Source organism: Syngnathoides biaculeatus, chromosome 11, assembly GCF_019802595.1.
Source record: "Syngnathoides biaculeatus isolate LvHL_M chromosome 11, ASM1980259v1, whole genome shotgun sequence".
NCBI lineage: Eukaryota > Metazoa > Chordata > Actinopteri > Syngnathiformes > Syngnathidae > Syngnathoides > Syngnathoides biaculeatus.
The window spans coordinates 21,667,495-21,684,168 of NC_084650.1; the positions used below are offsets into that span (position 1 = coordinate 21,667,495).

The window sequence follows — 16,674 nt, forward strand, 5'->3', positions numbered from 1 at the left end:
TATATTTATTTGGGTAATGTGTGGCCCCAAATTGAACTCCATGACCTCCTCGGGGAGTTTGCATTTTACGATCGTTAGGGTAGCATGTTTGTTGCTACTGCACTAAAGATCAGAAACGACTGCCTGTAAGTTTGTTTTAACTTAAACCGAGTCAAAAAATGTAGACTACATCGGCTAGTTGTGAAGCTGCTTTTAATAGAAATGTGTCATGACTCGTGCTGGTGACGCCACCAACCTAGAAGTAGCGCTGCAGTCCGAAACAACGATTGCTCGCCTCAATGGCTTCAGGTGGATATCAAAACAACGTGAGCTCAAACACCGTAATATGAGCGTCATGGGCACATTATAAAAAAAACCCAAAAAACAGGAGAGCGCACACAATTACAGGGAACAGGACAGGTGTGTCCTGGGCCTGTCCCGAGATTATATTACAGCTACATCAGCACATGCACAATGATTATTATTAATGATTGTTTTTTGAAGTTTTGAAGTTTTTTGAAATACAATAAGGAGGCCCCATAGCTCAGTGGTTAGAGCACTGATTTTGTAAGCCAGGGGTTGTGGGTTCATATCCCACTGGGGCCTCCTGCTGGGGCCTCCACTCCCTGAGAAGTGCTGTGTCAGGAAGGGCCTCTGGCGTTAAAAATTGTGCCAAACATATATGTGCATTCATCTGAGATGACACCCTGTGGCGACCCCGAAAGGGACAAGCCGAAAGAAACATATACAGATAATTCCCAATATTTTGATCATATGGATAGCAGCAAATTGGTGCTGGGAGGTCAACTTTTGGGGTGCGCATTATACTTGAGGAAGCATTATACTCGAGAAATTACGGTACTAGCTGCTTCAATGTTGACAGAGACATATTTTGCTGTTTCACTCACCCGAATGACAGAAATTTGATTTCAATGAAGCTCAGTGCAGTATGGACTGATGCTTGGAGTTGGACTCAGGAAGGAGTGCATCAGATTGTACACATTGTGAAAACCTCCTTTGCACAATCTAATCTTATTCCTTGTGTTGCACTGAGGCGACTCATCATTAATTTTAACAAAGTTAAGAAACACTTTTGTTCGCCGCCGGCGCTGCTGTTGGGCAAAAGGACAGCTTCATGTGTGTTCTTCTTTGTTTGTTTTCACTCTTCTCTTCTTTGGGGTGGGTGAAATAGGCATCGAAACAGTGAATTGAAATATTAAAATTTGAACGACTCTCAGAGAAGTGGAAGGCTCGTCCCGTTTTCAATCGGCTCCCGATTCTTCATTCCCAACCCTACTGATATAAAAGGTAGCTTTCAATCAAACAAATTGCCAGTTACATGAAAAAAAAAAACTAAAACAATCTGATAATTCCAGTACAAAGTAGTTTTTTGTGTTCCATATTGTAGACACATTTCATGCCGAGGATAAACTATTCATCATTCCTTCTCTGCTGTGTGAATGAAGGAAATATGTATTTTGTAGAAGGGATATTAAAAATCTCGATAGGATCATTGCACAGCTTTCATTTTATTACTGGAGACCAACATACAGTGCATTTAATATGTATAATTAGACACAACATGTATTGCAATCCGTCTCTGCTGATGTACATTTCATGTATTGCAAGAAAGAAATTGGATGTACTCTTAAATCCAAAAGTGTGTTATCATTTTTAAACATTGATTTTTTTTTTTTAATGAAATATTAAGATGACACAAGCAACGAGATACAATGGAAGATAAGCCGGCCAGTGTTGTTTGGTGACGACAAAACAAAGTTCTGATTTTAAAGGGAAGTGTGAGCCGTGCAAGTATATCTTTTGAACTGTCAATTAAGATTCCAGGATCATTTTTGTTGGAGCAACGCTGCTGTAAGAGCTCATTCTGTCACAGGAGGATTGCAGGATCTAAATGCATAACCTGTGTTGTTTATCATATTTGTCTTTGATGCTTGGAGACTGCACATAACAGGAGACCAACAAATGCTGTCACTACCTGCACATCCTGTTCTGCATCGCTGCTCCTCTTCATCTTGTTAAATCACGCGAAGCCCGAGTATACAGAATCACTTCTTCCTAACTCCTTCGAGGAAGCTAATTGCTCAAAATAAAACTCATCTGCCCAAGGGGAAAACAACCAAGCAGATGGACTTGATTTTTCTTTGAGGTTTTAAGATCATTAAGGCACACAATGGATCGGAATTGTATTGGAGTGAAAAGCTCTTTACCTTTTTAAGGATGCCCGTGAGCCTCTCTGTCTCACAATCAATGATAATCTGCCCTTCCTTCCTCTTGTCCAAGTCCTGGAATACTTTCAGGAAAGACGCTTCCGTCATGGTCTCCACATTGACCGAGGTCACCAGCCAGTTCCTTTCTGCTGCTGTGTCCAGAACTTTCTGGAGTACGGACAGCCCTGGGAAGAGGTGGAGAAACGAATGTAAAAGGTGATGAATTTGGAAGAGGAGACAGATAGATAGATAGATAGATAGATAGATAGATAGATAGATAGATAGATAGATAGATAGATAGATAGATAGATAGATAGATAGATAGATAGATAGATAGATATAGATAGATAGATAGATAGATAGATAGATAGATAGATAGATAGATAGATAGATAGATAGATAGATAGATAGATAGATAGATAGATAGATAGATAGATATCATTGGGAAAATATTACAAGTTCCTCTGCTTTTCCCTTACCTGAGTAGAGAAGTTTAAGTAAAGAAATCAAGTCCATCCACCACTACTCCCCTGTAGCTTCAGTGATAAAGTGTAATGAGTGGTTGAGCCCATTCAATACACTGACACTTCCAAGTGTGCCGGCCTAAATAATGACCAGTTCTACACCAACAAACAGTCAGCCCATGCATCACAGCACAAAGACAGCATCACACCCTGGTTTACATCCTCCAAGCACCAATTACAAGTGACACTGCCTCAGTACACTGTTGCCTGGACACAGGAGCGCCATGGCTGGAGAGCAAGAACAACCACTGAGAGAAGAACTCTTAGTAAAACAGGAAATAAAATGTGATAGGAAAACACATGAAGCTTTAAGTCATTGCTTTTTGCTCCGCTTCTCTCGGAAGTCAGCCACTGAAGCTGGGAGCCACAAACATTCCGGTGAGAAAATGTAATTATTTCACTTTGGCAATCGACTGGCAGCTGTTACCCAAATAATGAGAATACATCTAAAATTTAGAAATGTGATCCAATATTTAGCTCTTTTTTTGCGAGGCCTACAGACAGTGGCTCTGCATACCCCCACGCTCAGTTGGCCGTGTCCTTTCAGTCATTTGATACACTTTTAGCAAATGTAAAAATGGCTTATGCACAACAACAAAAACACTCGGTCAAAGAAAAATGAGAAATGCAGTCACTGCCTCTGGAAAATGATGCCTTGGCCGTATTTCAATGCACACCAGCTGCTCTCCAGGCAATTTATGCTGCCTATTTGACGCCAAGTCATTAAGCAACAAAAGGATGGATGACGTTCGATCGCCATAAATAACCACAATATGAGTAAATAAATAAGACAGCCAGGAAAGCGGAAGGCATGGATGAGAAGTGATGCACTTCGCCGGAGAGACCTTGCAAACCGAAGCAAAGTGAAATCCAATCGAGCTTTTTTACTAAGTTAACGGATTCAACACTGGAGCTGATGTGTGCAATGGTGGCATAGGATGCTGTCAATCAAGGCTCCCGAAGAAAATCATTGGCCTCCAAAGTCACCGTCAAGTGCCAAGGACGGGAGCCATGCAATATACATTTGAGCCTACTACTGTATTAACACTGTAAAAGTAACATGCAATAAGTCATACTATATGGAATTTCCTGGCCTTTGGCCACAGTCAGACTTTGATGTGACTGGCACACTAGTTTTTTAGTGATTCTCAGCCTTTATTGAGCATAGGACCCCATTTCAGATCTGAAAACAAATATTTAATGATTACTCAAGAAAACATGGAATCTTTCTTGACGTAAGGTTTCATTTTTGCTCATATGATTACAAGTTAATATATGTATAACTGTTTTTTGTTGCAGCATAATGTATTTACAATCAAAATTAAGAGATCATTAATAAATGATCATTCGACATTCCTTTTTTCTATTATATTTTGGTTGATGTTGTTACAGGTTTTAATTTGTTCCAAGTTTGACATTACTCATGTAAATGGAAAAAGTCAATGTTTTTATAATATGAATTTCTAACTTGTAAAACATGATTTTCGTGTAAAGAAAAGATACTGGGTGATTTTTAGCTCTTTTTAATATCCCTATTTTTTAGTTAAAGGTGATCTAAAGGTTATTGCTTCAATACTTTATACCCCTCCAAGGTATAATGGAGAATTTATGGAGGAATTTTGAGGGCTGCTGTCTGTGATTTGTATAGTCTGTAACTATTCTGTCAAACGGGAGACTTTAACATTCATGTTGACAATATTCATCCATCCATCTATTTTCTGTACCGCCTTATCCTGACAAGTGTCACGGGCATGCTGGAGCCTATCTCAGAGATCTTCGGGTGAGAGGCGGATTAGACCCTGAACTAGTCATCAGCCAATCATCTTGTTCTTGGTCTTGTTGGATCTCAGAGCAACTTTTGATACAGTAGATCATAACATACTGGTGATCATGTTAAAAATGTAGGTGGGACTAAATTGAACAGCGCTTTAATGGTTCTGCTCCTACCTGAAGGGGAGAGGTTATTTTGCAATCATTGTAAGTTTGACCATTGTGACAAATTATTCAAAACCTAAATATTGATACGTTATATCAAGCAGTGTCTCCACAGGACTACAGTTCAATTGGGCTCATCGATGTTGTTGTTTTAAGTAGACTTGACTATTGTAATGGTTTTCTAATTGGACTCCTGTAAAGAGCATTAAACAGCTGAACCTCATTCAGAATGTTGCATCTTCGAAGGAAGAGATCAGAACAACCATCTATCCATCCATCTTCAATACTGATGATCCTTAAGAGGGTTATGGGTATACTGGAGCCTATCCTAGATAACTGTGAGCGAGAGGTAAGGTACACCCTGAACTGGTTGCCAGCCAATCCCAGGGTACATACAGTTCAGACAAATAATAATTCACACTCATTCACACCTCCAGGCAATTTAGAATCTTCAACTAAGCTACGATGCATGTTTTTAGGATCTGGGATGAAACTGCAGCACCCAGAGAAAACCCACACAGGAACAGGGGGAACATGCAAACACCATACATGCAAGGCTGGATCTTAAATCCAAGTACTCAGAGCAGTGAGGCGGGTGTATTAACCACTTTCACTGTGCCGCCCACAGAACTCTGTTTTCACCGTGCTGACACATTAGTCCAACTGTAAAGTCTCCACACTGGCTCCCAGTCAGCTTTCGAATAGACTTTAAAGTTCAGCTACTGGTCTATAAATCACTAAATGGTTAAGGTCCTGAATACATTACAGACATGCTAATGCAATACAACCCCAGGAGGCCTCTATTTATTATCTGATGACTCAAAACAGATAACCAAGTACAGAGTCCAAACTTGGTGAAGCAGCAAAGATTTAGGCAAATGGAAGACGTTGCCAATACAATTGAAGTCATTCCAAAGTGTCAATTTCTTGAGGTCCAAGTTAAAACTCTTCTTTTTTCTCATGCTTTTTAAAACATTTCCATTTTGCAATGTTATTTACTGCACTGTACATTGTTTTTAATTGCACTTGCTCCTTTTGTTCTGAAATGTTTTAAGAGCCTCGTTCTTCTTTAATGCTAAAATGCTTCTAATCAAGTGAATCACATTGTTACCTTGTGCACGAAATGCTAAATATGAATTTGCTTTGCACTGCTGATCAGTTTCAAAGTTTTATTTGTCTATTTCACATTCTAAATGTTTTTTGTTAACTTTATTTGCATTTTTTTCTCCTCCCCTCCATTTTTTGGCCATGTTCCCCTCTCAGAAAAATCCCATTTTAGATGAAGACAAGAACCTGATGCACCCCAGTGATTTAGAATGAGGCTGACAAAGGGCCTCATAGGATAAGCTAAAGTGAAATGATCCTTTCAAGGCACCATAAATGAGAATAATATCTTAATGGAATCTACTGTAGCTCCCACAAGCACTGTTGGGCACCAGACAATTGAGAATAGAGAAATAACCCTTTGGGAAAACCATTTGATTTTTTCATGATGGTTTAATGGCCTATCAAATCTGTTTCCCCTCATCTTAGCTTTTGTAAAAAACAAAAAAAAAAAAAAAAAACGATGTATTTGTTGCTGCTGCATTGTGAAATGAAACAAATATATGTCAGAACTAACATCTTTGCGTATATTTCATGGAAATACTCAGATTGGGTGTGACGAAATACAAACCCCACACAAGTGAAACTTGCTTCAATTGAAAAAATTAGTTGTAACCTCAAAGCCTTAAAATAACCTTGGAGATAGAGCTGACTGCAATGTTGTATCCTGGCAGACAGAAGCGTTCTTATCTGGATTTCACCAACTCAATTCAACCGGTCAATTGCATGGGAGTCATCCAGTATACATGCAGTGTGCAATCATGAACACGCAGTGCGTGGATGATGAAGGGATCACAAGACATTGAAAATAATCTTTAACGACATGCAGAGCACAAAGGCCACCATGCATCATGAGAGCGGAAAAAAAGGAAAAAAGGACAACATCTTTACCGTCACTGCTCATCAATAAGATTAGCAGTCGGATTGTGGAATCCGTCTTTTACAAGGTACGTGTTGCATTTTGTAAAAGTGACTTTTTAATTGCTTGTTTTTTTCTAACAGTTGGCTCAATGGAGTGCTTGGCCACCAGTGAGAAATCAAACATCTGAGTTCACATTTCGTTGTCTGCCAATTTTGTGTCTGTGAGTGAGCCATTCTAGTCCGAGGTGGTTTGGGAAGGTATCTGGTCAGGATGCCTCCTCGACACCTACTGTACCTACTAAGGTATTCTGGACAGGTCCCACATGGAGCAGGCCCCAGGGATGACTCAAGAGACTCTGAAGAGACTGACAGGTGCCCTGAGAAAACCTTGGGATCCCACAGAAGAGCTAGATGAAGTGGCTGCTAAGAGGGAAGTCTGGGCTTACTTGCAAAAGCAGCTGCCCCATGACCTGACTCCAGATAGGCAGAGGACAATAGATGGCTGGATGGATGGATGGATGGATGGACAGATGTAGTAATTTAGAATTTTGCCAATTTTTGTGATGAGACAAGATTGCTTTGTCCAGCCAACACAATGAGGGTGGTCAAAAATGCCAAACTTCATTCAAACGACGGATGTTGTCCAGGCACCAAATTATACTGTTTGAAACATGATCATGCTAATGCCAAAAAATATGAAAAACACCATTGATTATTTTTTTAGGTGCATAGATTAGCATTACCTTCTGATAACATGAATATAACTGAGTGCTTGAAATTCTTGATATGCCGTGGGTGGGAGAGGTGGTATTTTGGTGCTTGATGAGATATGAAAATGCACATACACTATGCGAACAGTAACGTTCCCGTCAACATCAAGTTATTTAGCAGCTCGCCGATAAAGTGGTGACTCCACGAATGAAAATGCTTTTCTTGTCTTTTCTTCCACAGTCTGGGCTGCGACTCCACAAATAGCAGCCATTTTTCTTCATCCAAACACTCAGGTCTGTGCTCAGTTGTCAGCATAATGAAATCACTCGCTTTTGACCCAGCAGTTTAATGTATAGGGCGGGGTATCCATTCACTTACATGGATTAAACCGGTCCAACCCCCTAAAATGGGCAAAACTAAGAGTGTATATATTTGTGTGTGTCTGCGTATTAGTGTCGGTGTCTTTATGGACACCATCCATGTCTTTGTTATGACTTTGTACTAATTCATGTAATGGAATTTGAGTTTCATTTTATGAATACAAAAAGCACTGTATCAATAAAGTTGGACTGACCGATTAAATTCAGGCCCCATTTGTGGTCATACACTAAAACACCTGAGACAGGGTCTGGCAACATGGGGAGGATAGAGCTGATTGTTTTCCAGAGAAGAAAATCAGGAAAGATGAAGATGACTTCTCTAATTCTATCTGTGTGTTTTCAAGCATCAGAAATTCCTGCTGACATGAGAACAATGAAAAGCTGAATTTTTAGTTCTATTGTGTGATTTATATGCCAGTCAATGCTGGAGATTTTATTTTTCTTTTCAAGTATTCTAGCCCAGTATAAAGACAATTACACAGTTTAAAATGGCCTGACAGCTCCTCATTCATACACACCGTTGTCGTGATGATGCGAAGACCATGCAGGCTGCATGACCGATGTGGCCTCTGTCCATAAAGATGTCTTTATTAAAACATACACTGTTAAGGTCCATAATTAGACGTGGATGCATGTGAAATTAGGACGCTCTGTTCTTGTCTAATGTAGTTGGATACTAATCAAGTTATACTCGACTCCACAGTAATTAGCTGTACAAGGGGACCCAGGACTGTTCACCAGCCAATTGCCAACATACACATTTTGTGGTCAATACTGACAAAACATAGCATTATTCGAGCTTTGGGTCTATTAATTTGATCTCTTGCCGTATTGTATAATTTCTTTCTGTCATTCATCCCCCCCAATCATGTGTTAATAAAGAGTCCAGAGTGATAGATAGATAGATAGATAGATAGATAGATAGATAGATAGATAGATAGATAGATAGATAGATAGATAGATAGATAGATAGATAGATATAGATAGATAGATAGATAGATAGATAGATAGATAGATAGATAGATAGATAGATAGATACATACCAGAGTCCGAACTGTACATGTAGACAAACTTTTTCCAGCCATAGTACTCGATCACACCCACGAGAGCGTCCTGCAGCTCGGGCCTTAGCTGGATGACAAATTGGTTCGCCGTCTCAACCGGGAAGGAAGGCGTAACGAAGCAGACGTGCAGAGCGCCGCAGAAGGACATGAGCATGTTGACCGTCTTCCTGTCATACAAGCCGATGATGGCGTACACGCCCTTGGAGAACTGGGAGCAGACTGCAGAAAAATAATAATGATTACAAATAGAAATCTTTTTTTTTTTGAAGCAATGTATATAAAATGCTGATAAGCCCTCACAAACTTTGAAAGATTTTCAACCTTTTTAAAATGTTTATTTACAATAACTGTGTGCTGTACTGAGCATTTTAGGCCCCGATACAAACCTAAAGAGCAACAATTTTGTACTGTACAATAATATGGGGAGTAGCACGGTGAATCAGGTGGTAAAGCGTTGGCCTCACAGTTCTGTTCGATCCCGGCCCCACCTGTGTGGAATTTGCATGTTCTCCCCGTGCCTGCGTGAGTTTTCTCCGCGCACTCCAGTTTCCTCCTATGTCGCAAAAACAAGCAACATTAATTGGACACTCTAAAATGCCCCTAGGTGTGATTGTCAGTGCGGCTGTTTCTCTCGATGTGTCCTGCGATTTGTTGGCAACAAGCTCAGGGTGCACCCTGCCTCCTGCCCGTTGACAGCTGGGATAGTCTTCAGCACTCCCCGCTACCCTCGTGAGGATAAGCGGCAAATAAAATGGATGGATGGATGAATGAATGAATACGGGCGGATATATAAAAAATTTAAAAAGTGCCTCACTGTGGATGACCCTGTTGCAACTTACAGTTGGTTCTCTCGAGGTTCCACTGTGTAACGCTCATTGAGAAGTTATATCGATTGCTATTATTGACTGAGGAAGTGAATCTGGTCATGCATAATCCTCAGAACTATGCACTATAAATTAAGTAGTTACTATACAGTACAGAGCCAAAGATGTGCACAGCCTGCTTTACATCCTCCAGGGAAAGTGTTGCGGCAGGCACAACCGTAACTCATAGGACAGAAGGATAACACGAAAAAGATAAAAACTTTTTCTTCAAACTTTTATTAAAAAATGTCCTATTAGGTTGGTAGGTCATGCATAATGGCGTTTAAGACAGAACTGTTTTTTGTGCACGTTTTTTTCCTACTGTCACCGTGGTTCTTTGTAAAAAGCCCAATTCTAGCGATCTTGGCTTATTGTGTAAAACATGCATAAAAATATAATACAATGACTTGCTAAACCATTTCAACTTACATTTGTCATGAGCCAGGCTGGACTATGGCCAAGAGGGGTGTGGCCACTGCCCTTGCCGGTGACACCTGTCACCGCTCACAGCTGTTTCCCATTTGGACTGTAATTAGATGGTGTATTTAAGTTGGAGTTTTGGTCACTGGCATTTGCCAGTTCATTGTGCGTTGTTCCCTGAGTTTGTGAGTTGTATTCACTGACAGTAGAAATCTCCACCACTGAAAATAGTGCAGTGTTAAGATATCCTCGTCACCATGTTTCTGTGCCACTTCAACCTGAACAAAACTACGCCTAACACCATATCGTCATGTTGGAGACCTGCATTTAGCTGCAGCCCCGCACTGGAGGTTCGTGACAATATTCGGTTGAGTGGAATACAAAGACAAGATATTTAATGTTCAAACTGATGAACAATGTTTTTTTTCTCATTTTGAATGTGATGCATGCGACACATTAACAATAAAACCTGGATCAGGGGCAATAAAACATGGGAGAAGATGAGTTATGCTCTAAAAACACTTGTTTGGAACAGTTCACAGGTGAACAGGTCTAGTGGAAACAGGTGAGTGTCATGATTGAGTATAAAAGGAGCTTTCCCGAAAGATTCAGTTCTGCACAGGCGAGGAGGGGAGGGTCACCATTTTGTGAAAAACTGCATGAGCAACTAATCCAACAATTTAAAAACAACGGTTCTTAATATACAATTGCAAAGAATTCACAGATTTCATCATTTACTGTCCAAAATACCATCAAAAAGATCCAGAGAATCTGGAGAAACGTCTACATGGAAGCGGCAAAACCAAAAACCAACACTAACTGAAGGATTATTTACGCCTTGGCTGTACTAAATGAGTTGTACAGGCAAATTATATTTAGACGCGGTTATTATAGCAAACAATTTTTTGCATCACAGTGTGTGCAGTATACACAATTATGTACACAGTAAATAGTCATAGAAATAGAGAAAATGTTAATTTGGTTTCTGTTGAGTTAAACCATACACTCACTAATGGGCAGACTGCTGTCCAGGTCTGGACCCAGAAACAGTCCCATATATACCCAGACCTACGGTCCAAAAGGTTTCTTCTTTTTTAAGCCGCCATTAAAGAATTTACATTCGTGGTTTGGCGGGTGATAAAGCACACAGAATGCATGCGAGTTAAAACATCCCACAGCACCTTACTCAGCTAATCGAGTCTGCATTTCAGGCACTAATCACTGACTGGAGTGCAGACCAGACTGAGAAGGACAAACAGAGACTGCGAGAGGGAGAAAAAGAAGGCACCATGGAAGTAAGTTGAGCTAAAGACAGAGAAAAAAGGAGAAACTTCAAAAAAAGTCTAATGAAGAGAGAGGAAATTTCAAACAAATGGCACACTCCCAAAAAATTAAAACAGAATGATCAGATCAGTTATTAGAATTTTTTTCTATCCTTCCCAGTGGGAGAAGACAGTTATTAAAAATACAAAGATCATATGACATTATTGGGTATTTTTGACCAATCATAGCCACTCAAAATTTTAAGTATGATGATAGAAAATACTGGTCAGAGAAGAATCAACATCATTCAACTTCCTTTTTGAACATCTGTTAAATTAAAATCAGTAAATTTGATTGAGACAGAAAAGACAAAACAAAACGTTTGTGGTTTATCTGAACACGTATAAGTTTGAGTTTGTATTTACGAGCACTCGTTTTGAAATGCGGTAGTGCTCATCAGTTTGATTGCCCTGGCAGGATTTGTGACACGTGTACCATTCTTTGAAGAAAACATGAATGATCAGCAAAACACTTTTAATTTGATGTTTAATGGGATTTAAATGAGACTATTAATGCGCAACAATAAATCGCAATCATTAAACAAGAAATGGCAATAAAGGAAATAATGACACAGTCCCTGTTTAGTCATCAATCATACCAATATTTCACAAATTCTTCCAAGGTTTGACGCACTAATATCTCTTCAGATTTTTTTTGTTTTGTATCTTTATTTTATTTGACTGAGGGATTGATTACAAGCAGCCATAGATATAACAACCAGGCAATAGAGTATAGACATAAATAAATGCAGTCTCAAAACTACTGGTTAGAATGATGGGCCTTTGCTTAAAGACATTTTTTTTTTGTTGTTTTTAGAATGGGAAACATTTCATTGAATAAATACCCACGACTTGGTCTGTGATTCCTTATTGGTTCTGTCTAATCACACTGGAGGGTTCCATTAATTCCATGCAGTTGTGAATTAATAATACTCTAAGGGGAATTGTCAAAGTGATACACACTGCAGAAAGCCATCCCCACCAACAATGCAAAATGTTTATATACCATAAAACACAGAATTTTACGATGCTCTGACAAAAAGTTAAGCACTATCAAAGTCGGGACTGTGGCTGTAACTTTAGGGGGAAGAAAATTGCGATATGATTGCAGCTCAGTCAACATCTGCAGTCACAATATATTTTTGTCCCCCAGTGGCTTTATTTTTTAACTTGTATGAAAATTAAGACCATCATTTTTTTTGCTAATCTTTTGCAAGTATAAATATTTATGCACTATAATAAGGTTTTATGTGGTGATAGTTGGATTAATGTTTGTTATTTCTTTGTGGTCAAAATGAACCATAAATAAATAATTGAAGTAAGACTGACTGCCCAAAAATAATTAATTTTACATTTATATAATATAATAATAAGAATTAATTCATTTTATTTTGAAAAAAATTAAATTAGAAGTTCTCGTGTATCGGACATTATCACTGCAATACACTAACGTACGAGAAACCTGACTTCCCCGTTTAGTTTTTTTATTATATTTAAAAATGAAATCTAAAAAGCTGTGTAGGTAAAAAAAGGTATTTCTCAATACATTGGCTGTGCAATATTTTGTATGAAAGCCTATGATTTCCTCTTGGGAACAGAAAGTGTTTGAAGTACAATTCATGCATTAGTTGTCTCCAGTGATTGTACGAGACAAAATGATGGTTCCTCATGCAAGATAAAAGGTAGACCGTATTCACAGCACCTGGCTGGACTTTTTTTTGTTTTAAAGCAACAAAAGATATTTGTTTTCGAACTCAAAAGTATTCGCGTTCTTCCAAACCAGGTGCTCCATTCGGAGAAATGCACACCGTACCAGTACCCTCTCCATTTGTTTTCCACCAGCCTGTCTGTTTACCGTCAGAGAAAGCTGCAGGAGCTGAAGGCAGATTAGGAGTAGAGAGGTTAATCAATGTATCCCCGGGGTTCCACTGACATTTCACTGGCAGCAGTGGGCGGCTTCCATCTATCATTTGCTTTTATCCCTCGCTCTCTCCACCTCTCTTTCGCTCATTTTCTGTCTGTCAAGCTGAATTCATTCACACCCTAATATCCCAAAATAGCCCGTTTATGTTCACAGTCTCATCGTTAGTGGCGTACTAGATTCACACATGCAGTTTTCGGTCGGGGCCAGTTCTGCCGTGGCAATCGGTGGCCCTTATCTTAGTATTTACCAAACAGATTGATATTTCTGCCCGTCCCCTGCACCGGAGCCAGCTCACCACCAGAAGCCGGGGCAAAGAGAGTGAGGATGGACTGTATCCAAAATGCCTAACCTGTCACAGACCTGCACCCTCCAGGCAGGCAAATGTGTGCTCATGCCTATGACGAAGGCAGAGGGTTCTGGGAGGGGTGAGGGGATCTACACATGAAAATACATGTCCACACACACACACACACACACACACACACACACACACACACACACACACACATATAACCTCGAGTGCTCAAAAGCCCGGTGACTCACCCTACTTAGAGCAAGCCCTGAAATAGACATTTTGCACCTCACCACATTGACTCTTTTCTTCATAGCCTGCACATGCTCTGGCTTGTAAATGCACATTCGGAGCTATTCTACCACTATATGTTGCATTTTTACCTAGATGCAATTTTTATGGTAGCCTCAGTGTTGTGCCTGGATGAAATGAATTGAAAGCCGGTTTTGCATTTTCTACACTGCGATATTACTTTACAGTACAGCCTGTTACCTTAGAAATGACTAATTTCTACTTGCTCCAGTGTCTCTTATTATTATTATTATTATTCTTAGTATGATAAGAGAAAAAAAATGTTGCAGCCATTTGGTATGGACCACCTGCTTCAGTCTGGTAAGAGAAGCATGAAGTTGTCTCAATCTGATGTGAGCAGACCACAAATATACAGCATCGCTCCTCCAGTTTTGAAGAAACTAAATCTCGCACAATTCTCAAAACGATGCCTAAAAAGTCGCACGTAAAAATGTGAGGGCAAACTGTCACCTTGTGTGATTTTAACATTCAGAAAATGTTCAAGTCATCAGTCTAAGAGATTTTCATTGAATATTTTCGCAACACTTATTCCCAAATATGGTCCATGACAACATAATTTAAAAGAAAAACATGCAAAACAAAACAAAGAAAAGAAAAAAAAACATGAATTATGTACACTAAAAGTTCTGTGAGGTAGGCAAACTCACATACAAAATAAAAACACTCCTAATGGGATTTTTTTTTTGAGGGGATGGAGGAACTGCTCACAATGAAATGATGTAAATATGACTGGATTTGGTAAAACATACTCAAAGTTGTTTCGTACTGTTTTTTCATTCACGTACTGGTGTCATCAAAATTACCAGGAAATTCAGTAACTTCCTCAAGGACAGGTGACAATTGAACCTGCAACGTCCAGGTTGAGGGAACGACCACTCTACTACCTGATCAGAGCAACTTGAGCAACAATCTTTTAAATGACTTGCTAAGGGGGAGTGTAGTGATATTTCTTATGTATAAAATCAGTGGAAGCACGACTGAGAGACTGAGAGAAAATGGTCCTAGCAACATGTCTCCTTATCAGAGTAAGCTGTCATGGCAACACCACTAGAGTTCTCTGTCAGGGATTACAGCTTCTAAAAACCTTAGAAATCTGAACTGAAAATTGAGTGTTTTGTCATAATTAGGATTCATCTCCGGAAATTAGTGAAATTGCCAAACTGGCTCGGCTTCACAAAATCCAGAGAGGGTATGTGAAATAATGGAGGATTTGACTCACAATTCTTCTGCGTCACATTTTTATTTCCACTTCAAAGAAAACATTGCCCAAAATCATCAGCCTTATGCATATAGATGCTCGGTGGAATGTTTGTATTTCTCGCACCTCCCAGCCTTTTCCAATGAGGGAACAGCGCAGTGATTTGCAACAGCTGAGGCCAAAGAGTTCCAAGCCACATGAAAGAAAATCTTAAATCCTCGAGGGACACAACAGGAGGGTGCGTCAAAAACAACTCGCACAGTTACGTTCTTCCCTATTCACTGTTGCCTGTAGCCTTCAGCTGTCCCTCTCCTTAGCATGAGTCAAATATCAAATGACAGAAATGTCTGTGTCGGATGCACAATACCAAATGACAAAAATGTCTGTGTTGGCTGCACAAGGAGGGCATGTTAGTGACAGTTTGTTTTGTTTTGTTTTTTTTTTTTTTCCCCCCAGTGCATCCCATTTCATACATGATGGAGGATGTTAGGTCAGAGACCGTAGACAGGTCAGCAATAAACCTAAAATTCCAACCTAAACCTAAAAGGTTCAAACCATGAACACCAGGTCATTTTAAATAACAACAGTGGGGAAAAAAATACAAATTTTACCTTTTAGCGATATAGTTGGTTTAGCGCTGAAGAATGTCCTGTGGTAAATTAATCAAAGCTAATGTAAAGATGAATTGAACTGTCTATGATAACAGAAAATCAAAACAAACCACTGTAATGACAGCTCCCCAAAAATGTCTGTCGACGTACTCCACAAACAAAGCAGACACGCTGATGTTATCCTGCCCTGAAAACAAAAGTGGAACCTCAACAGTTCAACAAAATCTGTCACAGGATGCCGCTTGACCTCAGATCTCTTTTTTTTTTCTTAAATTGAAAGAATATAAATTGGCGGCACGGTGAAGCAGATGGTAAAGTGTTGGCCTCACATTTCTGAGGTCCTGGGTTCAATCCCGGACCCGCCTGTGTGGAGTTTGCATGTTCTCCCTGTGCCTGGGTGGGTTTTCTCCGGGTTCTCCGTTTTCCATCCACATCCCAAAAACATGCAACATTAATTGAACACTCTAAATTGCCCCTAAGTGTGATTGTGAGTGTGGCTGTTTGTCTCAATATGCCTTGCGATTGGCTGGCAACCAGTTCAGGGTGTATCCCGCCACCTGCCCGTTGCCAGTCCAAACTTTGAAACTTTGAATCGGTCTTACTAACATCTAGTACGATCTGGTAGCTTTGTTTTAAGTTAGTCATCAGTTTTTCTGTTTTTCTCAAATGCGGTCTCAGCCAAATCATGTGCACTGTTGACTCTCGTACTCACTGGAGTCACATGCAGGCTACTCTATACAGGATGTCATCAAAACAGCCAACATGTTGCACACTATGCTTTCTCGGAATGCGCACTGATGGAAGACACGACTATTTGGCTACCCTTGGGCTTGCCTGCCATTATCCTGTGCATCATTAAGGTCAGAAGAGCTGAGGGAATTTCACAGTGGAAAGAAGTCAGGTTCATCTGGAAAGAGAGTACACTGATTGGAAAGCTCCTATTCAG

The 16,674-nt window shown here is 39.8% G+C and overlaps 1 protein-coding gene and 1 non-coding gene across 6 annotated transcripts in view; one reads left to right on the plus strand and one right to left on the minus strand.

Annotated features, from left to right (window-relative positions):
* gria1a (glutamate receptor, ionotropic, AMPA 1a) overlaps window positions 1-16,674 on the minus strand; it is a 71,214-nt gene that overhangs the window by 40,192 nt on the left and 14,348 nt on the right. For 4 of the 5 annotated variants that reach the window (XM_061834887.1, XM_061834886.1, XM_061834885.1 and 1 more), the window contains exons 3-4: window positions 8,766-9,005; window positions 2,208-2,392 (exon numbers count right to left, since the gene is read on the minus strand). In XM_061834887.1, the coding sequence (XP_061690871.1) occupies window positions 2,208-2,392; window positions 8,766-9,005 (425 nt within the window). The remainder of the gene's footprint in view (window positions 1-2,207; window positions 2,393-8,765; window positions 9,006-16,674) is intronic. The other variant, XM_061834889.1, reaches the window with a different exon arrangement.
* On the plus strand, window positions 513-585 carry trnat-ugu (transfer RNA threonine (anticodon UGU)). The gene has a single exon. It is a non-coding gene; the product is annotated as a tRNA-Thr (tRNA).